This window comes from Mercenaria mercenaria, chromosome 16 (genome assembly GCF_021730395.1).
Source record: "Mercenaria mercenaria strain notata chromosome 16, MADL_Memer_1, whole genome shotgun sequence".
NCBI lineage: Eukaryota > Metazoa > Mollusca > Bivalvia > Venerida > Veneridae > Mercenaria > Mercenaria mercenaria.
In genome coordinates, this window is record NC_069376.1 from 38,519,085 (window position 1) to 38,542,539 (window position 23,455).

A 23,455-nucleotide genomic window follows, 5' to 3' on the forward strand; every position below is an offset into this window, starting at 1 on the left:
GTATGATTATTTTCTCCCCAAACTCCACTTTTACCTGCCCTGGGCAATAGGGCAGCCTTTAAAGGTTGAGAATCAGGCTGCATTATAAAAAGAACTACAACAGAAACTGCAGAAATTTTAGTGTCTGTGAAATGAAGGTCCAAGAAATTGATTGTATAATTGTATATATTATAACTGTAAACATTTTTGTACAGTCAAATAGTTAGGGTTATGTTTTGTGGATTTAATAGTTTATTATAAAATGCTTGTTAAAAAATATGTATAGTTTATTAATGCATAATAAATTGTTTTAGATAATAGGCAGCGTTAACATGGGGGTTATGTATATGTTACAAGTAGCCATTTTGAATCACACGTTTTATTTATAGTAAATGTTATGGCAGCTTCATTTTAGACAAGTTGAAAGTAATGGCAAACCTAAATATGAGCCGCGCCATGAGAAAACCAACATAGTGGCTTTGCGACCAGCATGGATATAGATCAGTCTGCGCAGTCTGGTCAGGATCCATGCTGTTCGCTTTCAAAGCCTATTGCAATTAGAGGAACTGTTAGCGAATAGCATGGATCCTGACCAGACTGTGCAGATGTGCAGGCGGGTCTGGATCCATGCTGGTCGCAAACGCACTATGTTGGTTTTCTCATGGTGCGGCTCACATAATGTGTTATATAAAATCAGTCTGTGCCTCCAGCATACTAATTATACTTACAGTTTTTTTCAGTCATACAGTTGTTAACATTTTATTTAGGTATTCTTTTGCATTATTAGAAAAAAAACAACACAGTTTTGTCATACACATGTAAGGAGAACATACTGTTTTTTTTGTTTTTTTCCTCTCATCTCTCCATCTGTTCTTAATAGCCTGACCATGCTGTTTAACCCTTAGCATGCAGGACACGATTGATTCTGCCTTTGCGACCAGTGTAGGTCATGATCAGCCTGCACATCCATGCAGTCTGATCAAGATCTGCACTGTTTGCCATTTGGTCAGTATCTTTTTAGTAAGCACCTCTTTTTACAGTTAATGGTTCTGTCGGGACAAGTTCATTCTAGAAATTTAGCAAGATAAGGGTTAAATTGACAAGGAGGAAAAAAGGCTGATATAAGTCACAGTCTAGCTCCATCCAGAATTCCAGTTAACAGCCCCAGCCAAGTTTGCTGCTTATTGGTGATTATGTGCTAGTAGTCAATTGGAGGCCAATCAGCATAGCAGGGGGTCCCCATTAGACCATGAAGATGTTTGCAACAGAGTTAAATAAAATACATTGTTTCTTCTCCTCACATAATGATACAGTTTCAAAATAAACAGTAGCCCTTGTTTATTCGGACCATACTGTAGAAGTCATAGACCCCAACTGTACTAACGAAGACAGAAATCCCTTGGCCAAATGCCAAAATCGAGGCCTTTAAGGGATCATAATCCTCTGTCAAAATTTGCTTATTGTGATTCCAAAAAGGGTAAAAAAAGCATTTAAAAAGGCCCCCAAAAATATATATATATATATTACTCCCCTTGTCATGTCTAGTTCTGGAAATGACCCTCAAAAGTTATCAGTCGAAAAGGAATGGGGCTACCTCAGCCCTGTGTTATTGATAATTTAGTCTTTATGCTGAAATACGTATCAACAGCCCCTTTAGTTGATATAAAGAGATTCAATCTTTCAAACAACTTATCATACGGCATTTGATTGATTTACATAATACAGTATGTCATAATACTTAAGGTTAAAACATCAAGGTCAGCTAAGCGTGTTTAGGGCCATTTCAGCTGTCTTCTTTAAAAAGTGATTTTATATCGTATGACAACAAAATAAGTGAAAGAGTTGTCAAAACAGGCTATTTACACGTAGCTGTATTCATTCAAGTAACATCTGTGGTGACTATTCAAAGATTTTTGATGATAATATTAATTTAAGTTTTCATTGTCGCTAAATTCCTAGGTGACACTTAAATATGAATTTGCATAATTAGTATATTTACATGTAATCTCTCATGCATGAACAGAATGTAAGGGTGTATGTTAAATAATTAAGCAATGTGGGGACTTATATTTGAGCCGCGCCATGGGAAAACCATCATAGTGGGTTTGCAACCAGCATGGATCCAGACCAGCCTGCGCATCCGCGCAGTCTGTTCAGGATCCATGCTGTTCGCTAACAGTTTCTCTAATTGCAATAGGCTTTGAAAGTGAACAGCATGGATCCTGACCAGACTGCGCAGATGCGCAGGCTAGTCTGGATCCATGCTGGTCGCAAACCCACTGGTTTTCTCATGGCACGGCTCATTTGTATACATTACTTTAGGTTAAGCTAGGTCACTGACTTGAATCTCTTGCTCCTGACCAAATCAAGTCAAGTCAAGTAATATTTATTTACAAGTCGGAGAATAACTAAAAGTAACATAAGCTCTAGTGAGCTTTTTGCACCTACTTACAAACCAGTTATACTAAAAATATAAATATTCATTAAGTATGAGACTACAGAAACGTACTTAGCTAAAAGATCTAATCAGCACATATATCTAAAAAGTTAAGCACAATATAAAGAGAAAGTTAAGACAAGTAGTTACATAGCACATATATTAGCAATTTAAGCAAACTAAACAGCTACACAAAGCAAAGTTAAACACAAGCACATAAAACTGTTTACACATTGCAAACAAACATAGGCAGCTAGAACAAAGAAAATATAGAAGCAGTAAAATAATATGAGCATTGCAAGCAGAACGTCACAACTAGGACATAAAGCAATAAAGTACATGCTGAGGAGTGGCTTTAGATAGGAACTAGACTAACAGCAAACTAAATAAATAAGCAAAAACCCAGGCTTCAAACATTGCTCAGGGCATTGAAGAGATCATTTGTGTAAAGTTTCATCAAAATCCATTCAGTGATTTAAGCGTTGAATTCTTCATATGAGGAAGCCATCCAGCTGGCTAATATAAGGACAGTGGTTCTACCCGGGTGCCTGCCAGTGATGAAATAATGCGTGGAGGGGCACCTGGGATCTTCTTCTACCATCAAGAGCTGGAAAGTCACCATATGACATTTAGAGTGAAACTCAACAAAAACTAAACAAAAAAAAATTTTCTTCTGGAATTTCTGAATTCATCTTCACCCTTATCTTGCTTGGCATGACTGATTCTGCATTTGCAACCAGTGTAGATCATGATCAGCCTTCATATCTGTCAAGATCTGCACTGTATGCCATTCAGTCAGTATCTTTTTGGTAAGCACCCCTTTTAACAGTTAATGGTTGTGTCTAAATTGAAAGATGGACAAATTAATTATAGAAATTTAGCAGGGTAAGGATTAAGACTGGTACAACTGTCAGTTACATGGTCAGGCTAATACAAAGGCAAAAATTATTTCTGTTGCACAAAGTTCTAGTTCTGTGTTTGGTGATTTTTAATTTGAAAGTATTAGATATTTTATTATTTGTTTTGCTTTATGCTGAGCCAGGATTTGTTTACTGTTTTTACCATGAAATGGTTTTTATGCCCTAAGGGATGTTTTTTTGTGATGGCCCAGGTATTAATTATGTTTAACAAGAGACTTTTATTGATCACTTGATTCGTTATCTATATACATTGTATAAATTGATTTGTTAAGTTAAAATTGTTTAACCGTAAAATGTTTTTTATATGCCCAAAGGGATGTATTATGTGATGGTGCAGGTTGTCTTTACATATGTCTGTCTGTCTGTTAGCAAACTTGTTTCCACACAATAACCTAAGAATGCTTTTACCTAAGATCCTCAAATTTAATATGAACATCACTTATTGACAGTGGATGACCCCTTTTAATTTTAAGGTCAGTGCACTTACTTAGCGCAAAAGTGAGAGTGCAGATCTATGGATCATAAAGTTGTAAGGCCAGTTCTGCAGCGATGCACATGTTCTCCTTGTTGATTTGGTGGAAGAAATTGGGTCAGAAATCATTTATTCTCCACCTCTGATTCATGTGGAGCAGCTGACCAAACTTGACTGGCATGTGGAAAACTCCTATTGATTATAAGGTCAGTGGGATAAAACAAAACAATGATTGCTCATTATCTTGAGAAGACCTTGACCTAGATTCTCAAACGGGATGTGCTTATCGCCCTGCCGTAGGGAATTGCATAACTATTGATTTTGAGGTCATAAGGTCAGAGGACAAGGTCACAGTTACTGTTAATACAAACACCATTTGCAATCATTGTAGTAGGAACATTTGACGGAACATTTTCAAGCTTGACAGACACATTGCTCTTGGGCACTGCATGGCTTGTTGAATTTTAGACCAGTGGGTCAAAGGTCAATGTCATAGAGACAAATACCTTATCTGCTATATATCTTGAGAACCCTGCTTACTTCCGGGCACATTGCTAATGGGTAGTAGATGACCTTTATTGATTTTGAATGTAGAGTGTCAGAGGTGAAGGTCATACAAACAGTTAGTACAAAAACAGTAACTGTTTATTGTCAATATTTTGAGTTCGATTTGACCTGCATCCCGATGAATATGCAGGCACAATTTCCTGTGTGAAGTAGATGATTGATTTTTAGGTCAAAGGTTAAAGTCATGGTGGCTTTTAAAGTACAAAACCTTTTCCATTCAATAGTTTGAAAATAACTGGATCCTAACCCTCAGGGCAGTGAATGGTCCACTCATGATTCAGAGGTCATTGGGTCTTGAGTTAAAATCTGAGTGACCATTGAGGTCAAGGTCACTGTCATGTAAAGTGATCAGATCAATTGTATTTTCTGGCAGTGCTGCTCATCCATAAATCTGTTCACGGTTCAGTTTCTATGACTTGATGGGCACATTGCTTTGGGCGTATGATACTTTGCACAGAAGTGCTAGTGTTAACCATGAAATGGTGTTATATACGTGTTAGAATTTAGATTTTGTTGAACAAAATTTTGTAAGAAATGTTAGATTTTCCATTACTGTAATAGGGTTTTATGTCGATTTATTTATATTATGTTCATTTACACTTTAGTCTTTGGAACTTGGTCATGAACATGTTTCATGCATTAAGTCAAACCTGTGTTAAACAGCCAGCCAAGGGAGTAGTATAATCAGGCTGCTAAAGGCAGGTGGCTGCTTAAGAGAGGTTGAAATTAGAACACAAAGTCAATCTGGGAAGTCAGCTGACTGTCTGCTTAAGGCAAGTGGCGGCCTAATAGAGGTGACTGCTCAGGCAGGTTCAACTGTATATCAGTTGTTTTTTTATTATTCAAAAAAAAAAAAAAAATCTAGCCTATATAGCAGATTACTTAAACAGTTTTCAACTTCATGTATATGACAGACATGTGAAGATGTTTGTGACATATATTTATGTCTGGGGTAGTGAGAAGGGACCTATGCATTGCCCCATTCCCCCTTTCTCATCCCCTGCCAAAAATGGAGGGATATAGTTTTGGCATTGTCCAACCATCTGTCTTTTTGTCCGTCCAAAGCTGTATCTATAACATGATTTGGAGCATTTAAAGAAGACATGGTTTAATTGTAATTGTTAATTGTATTAGAGAATTGCTACCCTGCAAGTTGCAGTCAGATGCGCCAGAAAGACAAGATTAATCGTTCTTTGCACATGCATATATGTTAAACATGTTTTTTTTCCATTTTCTGTTCATCTTGAGTCATATCTCACGGTTTTAACATTTTGAATAAAACATGAGAGAAAATCTGGGGCTCTTATTTGCTTTTTTTCAGACTTTACAACTGATTCTGGTAATCTAAAAATAAATGCTCTTCAAACTATCTGCTTTCTATGTGATTATGGGGGCACTAGTGCCTGTAATATTATTACTAATGTGTTTTAGAGTATTTTCTTGATTGTACATATATTTTTCATCCAAATGGTGTAGATTATGATGATCAGTGTGAAAGTTTGAAGTTCTGAAGACTGTGTGTAAGTGTCATATTTAAAGAAAAAAAAAACTGAAAAATGGAAAGGTTGCCTTTAATGAACCATGTTATAAAAAAAAAAACTTTACAAAAGCCAAATTATGTTTTAAGCTTTGTTTTTTGTACATTTACTTCACTGTTAAATTGCGCGATACTCTTGCACATAAATGGAGTTTAAAAGGCACTCGCCAAAAGATAAAAATTGTTCTTGTGATAGGCTGTCAACTAATTGATTTTTTAGAGATTTTTTTTTTGTCTTGGGACCTTCAGTATTTTTAGAGATTTGCAATATATCTGAGAATTTCCTATTTTTGGAGAGATTTTTTGTGTGTAAGAGGACTTTCTTTAATTTTGAAGGATTGTGAGGACCTTCTATATTTAGGAGAAATTTCCTAGATTTCCTATACATAATTATATGTGAGGACCTTCTATATTTAGGAGAAATTTCATGTATGTGTGAGGACCTTCTGTATTTAGAAGAAATGTCCTATATATATGAGGACCTTCTATAGTTAGGATAGATTTCCTATATATGAGGACCTTCTATATCTAGGAGAATTTTCCTATATATGAGGACCTTCTATATCTAGGAGAATTTTCCTATATATGAGGATCTTCTATATTTAGGATAGATTTCCTATATATGTGAGGACCTTCTATATTTAGGAGAGATTTCCTATACATATATGTGAGGACCTTCTATATATGTGAGGACCTTCTATATTTAGAAGAAATTTTCTATATATATGAGGACCTTCTATATTTAGAAGAAATTTCCTATATATATATGAGGGGAGAAATTTCCTATATATATATGAGGACCTTCTATATTTAGAAGAAATTTCCTATATATATATGAGAACCTTCTATATTTAGAAGAAATTTCACATATATATGAGGACCTTCTATATTTAGAAGAAAGTTCCTATATATACATATATATATGAGGACCTTCTATGTTTAGGAGAAATTTCACCTATGTGTGAGGACCTTCTATATTTAGGAGAAATTTCATGTTTATGTGAGGACTTCCTATATTTAGGAGAGATTTCCTATGTATGTGAGAACATTCTATTTTTAGGAGAGATTTTCTGTATTTGTGAGAACCTTTATATTTAGGAGAGATTTCCTATAGATCTGAAGGCCTCCAATACTTTACTGTAATTTGATTTATTTTTCAATATTTCTATATCATTTTGTCCAAAGTCAGCGAACAGCCTGCAAAGAGGAACTAGACTTGGTAAATGTTAAAACAAAAATAAGCTGGGATAAATCATTTTAATGTTTTATTTTAATCAAGATACATGTAATATAAAAGGAATATAATAGTATGTAAGAAACAATGACATTTTACCATTAAGTAACTGCAATGTATGGCTGTTAAGAAATGCTACACTTATAATGGACATGTATCTCAACATAAAATGTATTACTAGTAACTTTTACGTGTAAACTTCAATGTTATACCATCGTTCATTTTGAAATAAAAAAAACACAAAAAGCAGTTGACTTTTTTGCTGTATTATAATCTTTTCAATCAACACTATAACCTTATTAATGCTGTTGATTAGGTAATCATATTTTCATGGTTTCTTGTTGAAGAAACCATGGTTCAGACAAAGAGTATATGAGACAATTAACCACAAGGTGTGAGATTATTATAGTGTCATTTTAACATACATATAGAAATATGATAATGATATACATTCATTATGCTTTCATGAATCTCGCGTATTGCTACAGAATTTGTTATTAGGGTCTCCACCCTGCCCTCAACTTAAGGATTTACACGATTTACATGCACGACTTCCTGTCTTTGTCACGTAATGGATTGACATCGGGTGACAGTAGTAGTTAGGGGGCCTGTAAAGTCTACCATGCTCCCCTCCCCTCCCCATCCCTTAGACAATAAAGGTAAAAGTAACTCTTGTGATAAAATGAACGACCCTATTTAACAGTTAAAACCAATTATATCATGCTTGTACCCATGAGGCAGTCGTGATAAAAGTGCCTTGCCAAGGTGACATCGCAGTGGCAGTAGCCAGAAAACGAACCTGGGGCCTTCACCTCCGTAGGAAAGCTAGCCTCTTATCCCTCTCGACCAATGCGTCCTTTTCAGAGGTGCCAGATCGTACCGCCTCGGTAGCCTAGTGGTAGAGCGTCCGGTGCGGGAGGTCGTGGGTTCGATCCCCGGTCGCGTCATACCAAAGACATAAAAATGGTACTAGCAGCTTCCTCGCTTGGCGCTCAGCATTAAGGGGATAGTGCTAGGACTGGTCAGCCCGGTATCAGTATAATGTGACTGGGTGGGGTATCATGCCACGTGTCTACAGCGCGATATTCCAGTGAGGCAGCACTATAAAGTTGGGCATTGTGCTCACTGCTACAAGTAGACACCGTCGTTTAAATATGACTGAACAATTGTTGAAAAAGACGTTAAACCCGAACACACGCACACAATGGTGCCAAATCGTTTGGCTGGACCAATGGTTTAAAAAATAAGTTCATATAAAAAAACTCGTTTGATTTCACCGTTTCCATGGCAAACTTCCATATTTTGAAATGACAACCATACAGACGATAATCCATATATATGTTTGCCTGCCGTCGGTCCGAATTGTCCCTTCTACCTCTAAAGTCTGGATTCTTTGATAAAGTGAAAAGTATGTAAGATGTTTTAAGGAAACTTAATATGGTGTTAAAAAAACATAAGGAATTTATGCGAAAATCGTAATCTGATGGTTCGTTTTTTATACGCCCGAAGATACGTATAATGTTATGGGCCCGGTGTCCGTCCGTCCGTCCGCCCGTTAGCAATTTCGTGTCCGCTCTGTAACTCTTGAACCCCTTGAAGGATTTCAAAGAAACTTGACACAAATGTTCACCACACCGAGACGACGTGCAGAGCGCATGTTTTGGATGTCTCATTTCAAGGTCAAGGTTACATTTAGGGGTCAAAGGTCATACGAGTGTGTTTCGTGTCCGCTCTGTAACTCTTGAACTGCTTGAAGGATTTCAAAGAAACTTGGCACAAATGTTCACGACACTGAGACGACGTGCAGAGCACTTGTTTCGGATGACTAGCTTCAAGGTCAAGGATACACTTAGGAGTGAAAGGTCATATATGACTTTGCTGTGTCCGCTCTGTAACTCTTGAACTGCTTGAAGGATTTCAAAGAAACTTGGCACAAATGTTCACCACACTGAGGCGACGTGCAGAGCGCATGTTTTGGATGACTCGCTTCAAGGTCAAGGTCACACTTAGGGGTCAAATGTCATATATGACTTTGCTTTGTGTATATTGCTCTGCATTGCAGTGCTCTTGTTTTTATTTGGCAGGTCCTTTTTTGTTCTCTTACAATATTTTTTTTTGAATTACTTCCCTTTTGTGTTACTATAAATAGCTTATTTTGAAACTTTTTTATTATTGGCAGTAGGGAAAAACCGAGGCCACTTTTCTGTGGTACAACATGGATGGTACATCCAATTTTTAGATGTATTTTGACATAACTTTACCAGGTAAGAATTTTTTTTGTGGACTTTGAATTTTTTTTTTTGGAATTTCTTCTTTTTCTTGTTCCTGACCTTTGGGCTTCTACAGCCAAGTTCTTTAAATTTTGCTCCCATCCTCTGATGTAACCCTTCGGGCGTATATTGCCCCGCTTGGCGGCGCTCTTATTTTTAAGAGTCAGAAGGGTGACATACGTTTTACTCCCTCGCCGTTTGTCCGTCTTTAAGATGGTCCGTCCGTCTGCCTTCCTGTGTATTTAGCTTGCTTGTCAGCGCTTCATTTCCAAAACCCTGGCCAAATTTCAAAGAAACTTCGCAAGAGTATTTGTCAATTTGATATACAGTGCTCTGACCACAAAGCCTATTTTTTTAAGTAAAATTTATGTAGACCGATTATCTAATGCTATTGGTGGAAATTGAAACTTCCCGGAAATTATCAGTAACAAGCCAAGTTCTGCAAATTATACGGGTTTAACGGCTGAACAGTTTTTTTCACCGAGTCTTGTTCAAAAATCATCTTCAAAACCCTGGTAGTATTTTAGAGAAAATTTACAGGAGAGATAGAAAATAATTTGAGCCGCACCATGAGAAAACCAACATAGTGCATTTGCGACCAGCATGGATCCAGACCAGCCTGCGCATCCGCGCATTCTCAGGATCCATGCTGTTCGCTTTCAAAGCCTATTGCAGTTAGAGAAACCGTTACCGAACAGCATGGATCCTGACCAGACTGCGCGAATGCGCAGGCTGGTCTGGATCCATGCTGGTCGCAAAAGCACTATGTTGATTTTCTCATGGCTCGGCTCAAATTATAAAGTCGAGATGTACGTGTTATTGATACACCTCGTTCAGATGAGTTTTTGCAGAGTATTGTCCCTTACAGGTCAATTAGGTATAAAATTTGACTGGACTAGTTCTATACATTTAGTGAAATTCTAATGAAACTTCGTAGAGATGATGGGTGGCAATCCTAGCTGACAATTTACTCCATTATTATACGCTAACCGACTCGTATAAACGCATGAATAGGTAGGTTTAAAGTGACATGCGATGAAGTGTTGAATATGAGAACGATATTTGCTATATATGAGCCGCGCCATGAGAAAATCAACATAATGGCTTTGCGACCAGCATGGATCCAGACAAGCCTGCGCATCCGCGCAGTCTGGTCAGGATCCGTGTTGTTCGCTCCATGCTGGTCGCAAAGCCACTGTGTTGGTTTTCTCATGGCGCGGCTCATATATAACTCGAAATACGTTGTGATAATTTTTCTTGCATTGGTATCAATGCATATTTGCAGATTTTTCAGTTTTACTATCATCTTTGAACCGCAGCTAGTTTAACATTACATCCATGTCTCGTATTGTTTGGTATTTTGAACCTTTAATGTAGCTGACTAAAATGAAGGATTTTAACTTTTAAGTATTCGAGTTCCGTGTCTGAAAAAAATTGCGTCATAATATGAAAATTGCCCTTGTTTTTACAAACGATTTACTCATAAAAACACGTTTGATTTAATTAAATATTTACTTTATACACTGAAACATCTGTCAAATACAGATCTTCAAATCTAGTCAATGATCTACCTAATTACCATGTCAAATAGGTAATTGATTATTTATATCGATACTTTTAAGGCCAACTATATTTGATTCCTGGGTGCATGCGCATCTGTCAAGTAATCTTTAAGTATGTCCTTTTGTGAACACTCTCTTCTTATCTGTGTTAAATGATTTTTATCATAAAAGCTAAATTAGATAGTTAAAACTTCCGCTTATCCATGGTAAAAGCACTTGTTTTGTCAGAAAAGAACACCACTTGAAATCCCCATTTACCCTATTTATCGCTGTGTTTTTTTTCACAACGTTGCGACCCCTTGTTTGCTTAGATAATTAAAATCATTAAGTGCTATTTATATAATTATAATCTATTTAATTTAAAAATGGATTTCCACCTAGATGGAGTCGAGTTTATTTCATTTCATGTGTTATTAAGTCTTCCAGGAAAACGCCCCATGTGGTTCTGGGACGATCTGTGTATGAAAAGAATTGGAACCACTGCCTTACCCTGCATGATCGTAAGAGGCGACTAATAGGGTCTTAAAACTTGGTTTTGCAGTAACACTGTGATTCCAGAAGGTATGCAAATTTTGATTCCATACCTCATGTTTTTATTTCGATGTAAATGAGATGTGGAACCAAAATTTATAGTCCTGTTTGGCGCCATATAACCTATACTGTGTTGGTCCGCCGTAAAACCCAAATAAATAAATAAATAACTTCCAGGAAAACAGGGCATATATCGAAGAAGGAAGCTTGATCGTTTCCAGGCAACCAAAGTACATCATATCCAGCATGTTTATAAATTCTATTTACGGTCCTGTGCTTTTATTTATTATATAGTCATTCAGTCCGAACGATAGCCTTTGAAAAAAAGTCAATCTTCTACCAAGAATCATTTGAATAACATAATATGATTCCTAGGGCAAGGCTGTACTTCTCAGTAACTTTTGCACTCAGTTCGTAGTAAGAAAATTTGTCTGCATTATTGTTTCAAGACACCCCGCCTTTTATCTCGTAACTAGATGATTCATAGTTTTACGTAACGGACAGTCGACAGCGAACTTAGAACCACACAACTTTCTTTCTTTGGCCTTACACACGCGTCTACGTATAAGAATTTGGAAAATTCCGACACCAAATTTTTACGACTTGACTTAATCATATAACTTAAATTTGATGGTCATTGAATAAACGGTCCGAGTCATCACTGGACCTAACAAACTCTGAGTGAAGGACTAGTTTTCCCTCTCGTGAAGGTAAGTTTTTAATCTTTTTTAAGATAAAGAATTATTAAAAAAAAAATAATAAGACGTTTCTAAAATGCGCATGAAGAAGCATGGGTCACGCTTCACATCAAGTATAGCAGTGCATTTATAAAATTTGTTAATGAAAATGCTATAGAATTATTGTACTGAGTGGCTGACGCAGTATAGATTTCTGAATATCTTACAGCTGTTTTTAATAAATTCTGCAAAAAAAATATTTTTTTTTAATTTTAATTTACAATGACTAATGGAAGTATGTAAAAAAAATAAGGAAGAAAAATAACACGGCTTTGAAGATGCGTCCCTTTCTTGATTTAATAATAATATTTTAGTGCTTATTATTTGCATTCATATATAAGAACAGTTGTACACTATATGTTATACATGCACAAGGGATATATCCAGCACTTAGGCACAATGTAAGTATGTAACAAATTATTTGAATCTGCCTGTAAGCTTAATGGGTTTCTGAACCTGAATGCGTTTACTTCTTCCGTTTAGTTGTCGTTCCCCCAGAGAATTGTTGATAAGTTATGTGGGTGAAATATGCGTGACTCACAGAACAAAACGGTTCTTTGAGTATGATAATTTCTACTGCTTAAGAAAAAAAAAACAGATTGGCGTCTTCGTTTTGGTAATGATTGTACAAAAGATCTTCATTCAGGTTACTACAACCATTGCACATGCGATGCATGATATACTGAACATTTTCTGTCACCTATATAAGAAGCACCTCTTCATGGAGATAAAATAGTTTTAGGAATTTCAAAATGACGCTGATGAAACTATTGTATGGAAATTTGGGTCAGTGTATTAAGCGCCAGGGTAACAACCCAATTCTTATTCTTATTATCAACGGGATGTTTTAATTATGTTAATTTAGCTTAGGTTGACGTCTTTTTGTCGTGTCAATACCGAACTCTTTTCCTTTAATTAAGGTTGATATAGTGATACAAAAACAAAATAAGTAAGTCTTAAGAATTGGAAGTTTTGTTTATTTACATATTTTAAGCATAAACCTGCATTTGAAATTAAATTCGGACAAAAGAATTTCATTTATTTTCCTTCATGGCAAATAAACACAAGGATATTTTCAGAAACTTATCAGATAAAGAAATAACCAAATGCGTGAAATTTGCAAGTATTTATTACGTTACTGAGGTGAACCATACATTTCGATGAGTAAATTTTCATAAGTTTTGATTTCCAAAGAAATTTCAAAAGTTCAACAATGTAAAAAAGTTTATCGCATATTATATTTATTGTCATTTGTTGGATATTTTCCATTATTTTTTTTTCTCCAACATTTAAATGACGCATAAATTTTCAGTAGGTAAAATATGAGCTAATAAGCCTCAGGCGTAAATATTTTAACATATGACTCGATACATTCCCTCACGTGACAAGCTAAACGTTTCAAACTTAATTTGAACACCAGATCGCCTTTTCCCTGATCCTTTAGATTAAATTATTTTCTTTCTGTTACTACAGATATCGATGATTTTCATACACGAAGATGCGCCCCCTAGAGGACCAAAGTTTGCGGAGGGGATGCGGTACACAAAAAGCTTCATAATGCCGCTGGTGGAAAGCACACTTGAAATGGAGGCTTTACGGATTTTACCGAACATGACCGAAATTCACCGTTTTTATCTTTATACTTTGTCACGTGATCTTCATGACAGTGGTAATGTTATTGTTTTAAGATCTGCAGACTGTAATTTTTTCGTGCTTGAAATTTCTTGCAATCATGAATATGACGGTTCGCCAAGAATTTATTTGACAATTGATTGTTTTCGTGGCAACGAAGAAGATCTCGTATTCCGGGGTAGAGTGTGGGATTCTGGTCTTGGACTGGTTTACAGTGCACTGAATTTAGTTGACAGACTTAGTTTCTACTTCCGGTTTAAAAATAATGCAATGCGTTTTACAGAAAAGTATTTGACACTGTTAGGCATTGGTTACTACAGGTGTATGCATGATTTTGAAAGAGTTTTACTGATGGCATATGGACTAAGCGCCGCAGAAATCTTCCTTGATCTCTATTTTCGAACTCCAAGACCACAGCAGCGACAAACAAGTGTGTATATGATGACTCAGGTTAAGACGCTAGAAAAAGCATTTTTCTAAAATACGGTCATAGGTAGCGACAATGCAGGAAACATTATCTGAATTAAATATAGTTATTTTTTTAATTTATAGTTTCTTTGGAATGAATACACTTGACAACAGGATGGAGCAAGGATACAGCTTGGGGTCCATGAGGCCTGTATACTTGAAATGTATTGAAATTAATTGTCAGTGACCAAAAAAAAAACGACAAAAAACTCTGCTGTGTCAATTATCAACAAAAAATTAAAAGGATTTGATATGTACATCGTTTCTAGATCCGCAGAAATGTTTTGTTTATTTATCCTTAGCAGTGTCTGTCAATCCTTTTTGGCAAATGCATAATCTGTTAGAAAGGCGGTGCTCCGATAGCCTGGCATAAAGTCCTGTTGCCGTGCTGTCGCTATGGTGGTGGCCAAAATTACCAAAATCTCTAAAAAAGATCCTTTGGAAGCAGCACTACTAGTGAAATGATATCGGACTCTCTTAGATTATGAAATGTGTAATACCTCTCGCGCCCCTAGCACTAGCTTATCTGTGCCAGTCAGAACGGTCTAGATAATATAACAGTACTGAGCCAAGTACAGAGAGACATTTTATAAACCAATTCACAATTGGCAAACATTGTTAGTTGTAAGAATTTGCTATGAATGTTTGCATATTGTCATCAATGACGATATTTCCTCATTTAGGACACAAACTATTACTTAACTACAAACAGTAAAATATTTGTTTTTATTTCTATCAGGGAGAACTTCAATCCACTCTCTTATAAAAGGTACGTTTTGTATTTTCCCTAAACCTTCACGTATATTTTGAGCCGGAGTTAATGTATTTTTTACAAAACCCTTTTCTCTGTTTCTTGGAAATGTTTTACATAGCAGGTCAATTTTACAATCGATTGAAAGTGGCTTGCACAGCGTATCAGCTGTGACGGAATGTACATGTATATACAACAAAATTCATTTGTAAAATATATGTTATTCCAGCCTTAAAGCGTACAACAATATGTTGCTAGAGATTCACACAGTGTGATCAATAGTTATTGATAAATAAGCAAAATAACAAATCTTACAAGTACGTTCTGTTGAAAGGGACTTTTAGGTGTCATGCAGACCCTAACCCAGATGTCGGCGGTTCGAATTATGTCAAAATAGAAATTCGAGTGCTTGTGATATACATTTTCAGGTTATGGTGTAGCCTACAGGCGTATGAGACCTTGTTCTGGACTATCTTTATACAAGCATGAAGTTATAGGACTCTATATTTTTAATCTTTTCTTCGGCTTATAAATAAACCGAGGAATACACCCTCTTGGTTTCCGTTTTAAGGTAGTGGACCCATATAATGACCATCGATAATATCCGTTCGATTTCGCATTCTCTGTATGCGTTTATCGAAAACAAAAGAAAAAGAAACATTTGAGCCGCGCCATGAGAAAACCAACATAGTGGCTTTGCGACCAGCATGGATCTTGACCTGACTGCGCGGATGCGCAGGCTGGTCTGGAAGCATGCTGGTCGCAAACACACTATGCTGGTTTTCTCATGGCGCGACTCATTGTATCTGTCGTTTTTGAAGTGTAACGAATATGAAATAGAAATGACTCGGTAACTATTTCATATCCTATGCCAAACAGTTTTACAATGTATATTACTTTTACATTAAACGCAGATTTGAATGCGCTGATCAAAGGTATCCGAGTGGTAGAGTGCGGTCAGGTCATGCTTTCACCCCCCTCGGTCGGGTGATGCCTTCGCAATATGACTGCTTCATATTATAGAAGTGTGACATGTAATATCGTTAAAAGCTCGCTTAAAGGCGCTTCAAAAAAAAAACAACAGAAACTGGAGTTTTTTCTTTCACACTCACATGGCGGCGGGTACTGTCAGGAATGAGGTGTTGAGAGAGATTAAATGTTTGGTGTAAAACTTGTTAAACAATGACCTAGAATTAGTAGAAACTAGCAAATACTGATGTTGCCTTTATTCTAGAGCTAGATACAATACGGTTTTTATAAAAGTAGCTCGATCTGGGACCCTGTACTCGGCTCGAGTGGATTTATGCCAGATCCGATCTCACTAGGCGCGCAAGCACCAAGTGTGAGCCGACCTTGCTAAATCCACGATCGAGAGCCGAAAACAAACTCCCAGATCTAGCTACTGTTATAATGACTCTTTTATTATATACCTCCACCATTTTGTCGGTTGTTTTGTTATTGAACGAAGTCTTCAACGTTTATCGATGTTAAAATGTAACTTAGTGGAGGTTTTATGTGCGCTATTTATAGAGCTGTGTCGTGTCATGCCTATTAATTAAAGTAGTCCGGCAACATGCAATACAAAGGGTTCAATACGGATTTTTTTTCTGCTTGTTCATATTTACTTGTGAAATACAAGCCGATATTTTTACAGACTTTATATGGGTATGTAATAAGTAAATATCTTTCATTCACTGACACAAAAATTCTTTGTAAATCATCCATTTCAGATTTCATATCTCTGATTGTAAGCAATGGCTATTTAAAAATTTGCCCAACTGTATTCTAACTAATAACTGAACATTTTGACTTCCATATCCCTCATTTGAAACTGTGCTTCTATAGTTAACATTATTTATGCTTCTATCTTCACTGTAAAATACACTAATACCAATATTGGCCTACTGGACACGTGGGATAATCGACCATGTCAAATACTGCTACAAGGCTCGAAACATTTACTATCTAGCCTTTGTATCCAATAAAAACGGATGAAGTTCCTAAAGATATAGTACGCAGATTTGTATAAAACTTGGCAATTATTTCAAAAACCAAAAATAGATCCAGATCGGTACGAGAGGGGCACTGAATACCTTGGCGGTGCAACTTTGAATTTGTTCGGTTGGAATGTTGGCGGAGCTATCAGGTAGCTTTTTCTTATTGCACCATAGGTTTTTGGACTGTTCTGAAACTTGGAAAAATTCGGCATGTTGTCATCCTCGTCATCGATGTCAGAAAAGATATCACTGTTTTCATCAAATGAATCATCGTCGTTGTTTAGGTCATCAAAACTATCATCCTCAACATCGGCATCATGCGGATCAATGTTATTGTTTAGATCATTATTATCAACCTCATCATTATCTTCATCATCTTCACTGTCATCATTTAGCACAATAGGGGAGTTTGACGTTCCCTCGAATGGTACACTAGATTCGATAAATTCAACGTCTGAATCTTCATCACTCACTACAATAGGATCTCTACCACTATCACCTATTACAACAATTCTCTCTGGCTTTTTTGTTTTTCTTTTATTTGTACCTTTGCTTTCTGCGTTTACATCTGAATTACAATAATTGGAAGTTGTTTCAACTGGTTTGCTAATATCTTCTAGTCTCGGTAAACAAACAATAGACGGTTTAATTGCAAACTTTTTAATCAAAGCCTTTTCTTTTCTGTTTAACTTTATGGTTTTCTTTTTACCTTTCTTTCTACGTGGTCTAGAATTTTTACTGCCACGTTTAGTTCCAGAATTATTGCTTCCGTTCAAAGCTTCTGTGTCCATACTTGCTGAGTTTTTCTGTTGCTTAGCACCTCTTCCCGACCCTCGCCTATTCTGTGACGTATTTTCAGTACGGACTGCATTGTTCATTATTTGATCTCTCAGACTTATTTCTTTAAACATAGTTTTAGCTTTTGCTGCCGCTCTCCGCTCGGGGAGGACTCTGCTATTCAGGGTATTACTGACTGGATCAGGCTTCTTCGTAGGACAAATTGGCCGGGTACCAAATTGTTTTTGTCTTGCGATTTCGACAGCCCACTGAAATAATAACTACTTGAATTAGATCACATGTTGTTTTTTTTTTCAAATAAGAAGATATACAAAGAAACTAATTTATTTATTGGGAATATAAAATGCACATAAAGCCAATGTTAATGTTTTTACGTCTGCTTACTAGTAACCCTTATCATGCTGGACACGATTGGTTCTGCCTTTGCTACCAGTGTAGATCATGATCAGCCTGCACATCCTTGAAGTCTGATCAAGTTCTGCACTGTTTGCCATTCAGTCAGTATCTTTTGGTAAGCACCCCTTTTAACAGTTGTGTCTAAATTGAAAGATGGACAAATTAATTATAGAAATTTAGCAGGGTAAGGGTTAAAGCCTGCTTAATACTAAGAAATTTTCTTTGTATTTATGGAACGTGATGGCAGTTTGTTGTGTCTGTCTGTGCGTTTCGAGATCTGAAATGGAAACACATAACCACACTAATATACAATTAGGGAAATGCCACTAGTTTTGACTATTCTATTGACAGGCAATCCATTCAATAAGTGGTTTATTACTTGACACCAGGAATAAGTTTTCATAATTTTCATCCAAGTTCCGACTTAACCATAGCAAAATTTTGTGTTTAACTATAGACCGGTCAATATCACAGACTATGGACCGGCGATTTATACAAGGAGTCATATAATAACAGAAAATATCTAACTGTGTTGGAATGTAAAATTTTGACTGACTTGGCAAACCATGTCAGGTTATTTGGGCTAGTTTTTTCCAAAATACGTATATAAGTAATTAAATACAGCTAAACATGTACATATTAGTCGGAATAATGTGGACATATTCGCTATTTCGATGAGCTATTCTGTTAACCGCATATTAAGTGACTTATGAACAGTTATTTCAACATAAATATTAACTAAATATAGAGTTTATAATTTTGGAATACGCCGAGTATTCCGATTGTTCCAAAAGTGGTAACAAGAAACATTAAAGTCATGAGCAAAGCACAGTTCTTAACTACAATGAAACATCTTTTACTTCCGTATCTGCATGTCCTTATATCTACCAGCCTCGATTTTAATCATCAATTTCTGGCAATGGGCTACGGTTGTTAGTTTACTTTAATTGATTTTGTCTTCTTTTTTTCAAAAGTAACATATGTTAAATGCAAATTACGGATACATCATTGATTATACGTGAATATGTTTTTCTCTTTTGTTAACACTGAATGAACCAACAAATGGTTACACTGACTTAGCTTTCATTATCAGCTAATATATAGTCATTGGACAATTCACGCGGATAGGAAAACTTTGAAGAATTTCAAGCAAAATTAAAACAAAAGGTTAAAATATATAAGTAAAGAAAACGCTAAATTTTAACCATCCGTATTCGTAAGCGAGACTAACAATTTGGGAAGAAGAAACCAAACCATTCTGTCTGCGATTTATACGTCTTTTGATACATGCACCTATTAAAATACAGTAATTTTCTCAGGAATTCGAACTTGAACTTCCTTTACCTCATGTTTGCTATAATCACGAAATCAAAATATCATAAAAATCAAGATCTTGAATCAACCAGGGTCGTCATCAGTGCTATACATCAAAATTCAGATTTACTAAAAATTATACCATCTCCGCCCCCCCCCCCCCCCCCCCCCCCCCCCCTCCCGCCAAGACCCGCAATACTTTTGAATTTAAACTTAAATTCAGTTTTATACAGTTTATGCCTGATATTCTATAAATATCATTCAAATCTGATTTTTGTTTGACAACCTGGCCCTTAAGGCATGAAATTGTTGTATGTGCTGTAAAGTTTGGTACACCACCCGGTTCTTAAAAAATACTTGTACACTGCAATATTGGTAAACAACCCGACCCTTAAGACAAAAAGTGCTTGTATGTTCTGTACTGTTTGGTACACAACCAGAATCTTAAAAAGTACTTGTACACTGTAATGATGGTACATAACCCAACCCTTCAGACAAGAAATGCTTGTATGTACTGCACTGTTTGGTACACAACCAGGTGCTTAAAAAGTACTTGTACACTGTAATGTTGGTACACACCCCGACTCTCAAGACAAGAAATGCTTGTATGTACTGTACTGTTTGGTACACAACCTGGTTCTTAAAAAGAACTTGTACACTGTAATGTTGGTACAGAACCCAACTCTTAAGACAAGAAATGCTTGTATGTACTGTACTGTTTGGTACACAACCCGGTTCTTAAAAAGTACTTTAGTACACTGTAATGTTGGCACACAACCAGACCCTCAAGACAAGAAATGCTTGTATGCACTGTACTGTTTGGTACATAACCTGGTTCTTAAAAAGTACTTGTACACTGTAATGTTGGTACACAACCCGACACTTAAGACAAGAAGAGGTTGCATGTACTGCGCTGTTTTGTACACAACTCGGTTCTTAAAAAGTACCTGTACACTGTAATGTTGGTACATAACCCGACCCTTAAGACAATAAGTGCTTGTATCTACTGTACTGTTTGGTACACAACCAGGTTTTTAAAAAGTACTTGTACACTGTAATGTTGGTACACAACCCGACCTTTTAGATCAGAAGTGCTTGTATGTACTGCACTGTTTGGTACACAACCCGGGTCTTAAAAATACCTACATACTGTAATATTGGTATACAACCCGGCCCTTAAGACAAGAAATTCTTGCATGTGATGTAATGTTCGATAGATAATCTTACTCTTGAAACAAGAAATGCTTGTACACTGTAACAGGCAACATATGGGTAAATGTTACAACATCTTTATTAAAGAAAGTGTATAGATTTCACTGACAAGAAATGCTTGTATGCACTGTACTGTTTGGTACATAACCTGGTTCTTAAAAAGTTCTTGTACACTGTAATGCTGGTACACAACCCTACTCTCAAGACAAGAAGTGCTTGTATGTACTGTACTGTTTGGTACACAACCTAGTTCTTAGAAAGTACTTGTACACTGTAATGTTGGTACATAACCCGACCCTTAAGACAAGAAGAGCTTGCATGTACTGTACTGTTTGGTACACAGCCAGGTTCTTAAAAAGTACCTGTAAACTGTAATGTTGGTACAGAACCCAACCCTTCAGACAAGAAATGCTTGTATGTACTGTACTGACTGGTACACAACCAGGTTCTTAAAAAGTACTTTAGTACACTGTAATGTTGGTACACAACCCGACCCTTAAGACAAGAAATGCTTGTATGTACTGCACTGTTTGGTACACAACCAGGTTCTTAAAAAGCACTTTTGTACACTGTAATGCTGGTACACAACCCGGCCCTTAAGACCAGAAGTGCTTGTATGCACTGTACTGATTGGTACACACCCAGGTTCTTAAAAAGTACTTAAGTACACTGTAATGTTGGTACACAACCCGGCCCTTAAGACCAGAAGTGCTTGTATATACTGTACTGTTTGGTACACACCCAGGTTCTTAAAAAGTACTTAAGTACACTGTAATGTTGGTACACAACCCGGCCCTTAAGACCAGAAGTGCTTGTATATACTGTACTGTTTGGTACACAACTCGGTTCTAAAAATGTACTTGTACACTGTAATGTTGGTACACTGTAATGTTGGTACACAACCCGACCCTTAAGACCAGAAGAGCTTGTATGTACTGTACTGTTTGGTACACAACCTGGTTCTAAAAAAGTACTTGTACACTGTAATGTTGGTACACAACCCGACCTTTTAGATCAGAAGTGCTTGTATGTACTGCACTGTTTGGTACACAACCCGGGTCTTAAAAATACCTACATACTGTAATACTGGTATACAACCCGGCCCTTAAGACAAGAAATGCTTGCATGTGATGTAATGTTCGATAGATAATCTTACTCTTGAAACAAGAAATGCTTGTACACTGTAACAGGCAACATATGGGTAAATGTTACAACATCTTTATTTAAGAAAGTGTATAGATTTCTCAGTATTTGCTTGTCACTTAAGAAGCATTCCTAGTAACATATCGGGGAAAATGAAATCATTCATGTACTAGAACATGTAATCTGAAAACGCTTGTCTGTTACATTAGCATTTTCGGTATCTTTTCAACATGTTTCTTTAATTTTCACTTTATTTCTTCTTGGTAATAACACAAAATATTGAAATTTGCAACCCTTATATTTCTTAACTAAATCTAATGACTAATATCTAAATCCTTGGGTCTCCCTCCACCGTCGAAAGCCGGAAAGTCGCCATATGACCTATAATTATGCGGTGTGACGTTAAACCCAACAAAATACCAACCATAAGCAAACGATATATATCGTTACCCAAATATACCGCAGAGAAAAAATAAGTAGAAACTACAAATAAAACGAAAATTTGAGCGAAAAATAGTAAATATTAAAAATTAAAGAATAACCTTAGTTTTTAATCGAATTCGCTTAAAAATCCATCCACTTCGTGCAAATGATGTATCAAGCATTCTGATTTAAATCCAAATTCTTTTCCGTTGAATATGTTTTTTTTTCGTATGGCATAAAATGTTTATTAAACTCCGTCCGTTTTCAAATTACTAAGAATTTAGAGGTAAATGACTACTCTGACGAAGTTTGCCATAACCGCTAAAATATTCACAGTAAAAGAAATATATGAATTTTAACAAGCGTTAGGTTTGCAACAGATTGAACAGCCACAAAACATTGCTCTGTATTTTAATAAAAAAGTAAATGTGTTTCATGATCAATAATTGTATTGTAATATATGCAGTTATCTGAAAACAATATCTAAACACATGTATTCCATGTAAACCAATAAACCTTTACATGGACTTGAAAAAAATATCAGGGTCGCATGTTGTTCGATGGACGGCAAGTGTCACAGAGTGAGAAAGTTTGAAGTCACTTCGGTGCTCGAATCCGGCCCCCCTCGCTTACAAGATGAATGTTCTAACCACTGACCTAACCGACTGACTGACACATATTCTCAAAGTCCGTACCGTAATGTTCATCCAGCATCTGATATGATATTTTCTGTCAGTGAGTACAGTCGGAAAAGTGGTTGATGCGACTAGTCCCGATATGCAGCCACAAAATAACTGTATTCTTTTGTATTTCCATGATGGTAATTATACACGGTTTGCATGACAAAATGGAGACATACAAGTATCTAGTTACAAATTTGACTAATTATGACTTATCGTCCACTAATTGGGAGTTTTATAGAAATAAGTAAGTATCTGTATATAACTGTGTACTCCTTTCTTATTAAATGATAAGCTTATGAAAATGTAAAAAATGCATGCACATACTTGAATTTTCTTAAAACGACGCAAATATAATTTTCACAGGATAAATCCGTGATTTAGAGGTTATAATA

General features: G+C 36.2%; 1 protein-coding gene across 1 annotated transcript; it reads right to left on the bottom strand.

Moving 5' to 3' along the window:
• Positions 1-13,159: 13,159 nt before the first annotated feature.
• LOC123541379 (protein ecdysoneless homolog) lies at positions 13,160-22,768 on the bottom strand. The gene is made up of 2 exons (XM_045326838.2): positions 22,500-22,768; positions 13,160-18,140 (listed from the first exon to the last, which is right to left on the bottom strand). The coding sequence occupies exons 1-2, from the start codon at positions 22,560-22,562 to the stop codon at positions 17,142-17,144; spliced, it is 1,062 nt and encodes a 353-aa protein (XP_045182773.2). The 5' UTR covers positions 22,563-22,768; the 3' UTR covers positions 13,160-17,141.
• Between the last annotated feature and the right edge of the window lie 687 nt (positions 22,769-23,455).

Coding starts and splice junctions, on each gene's coding strand:
- LOC123541379 (XM_045326838.2), bottom strand. CDS start 22,562: ATGCTTGATACATCATTTGCACGAAGTGGATGGATTTTTAAGCGAATT. Junction 18,141..22,499: donor GAATTCGATTAAAAACTAAG/GTTATTCTTTAA, acceptor TTATTATTTCAG/TGGGCTGTCGAAATCGCAAG.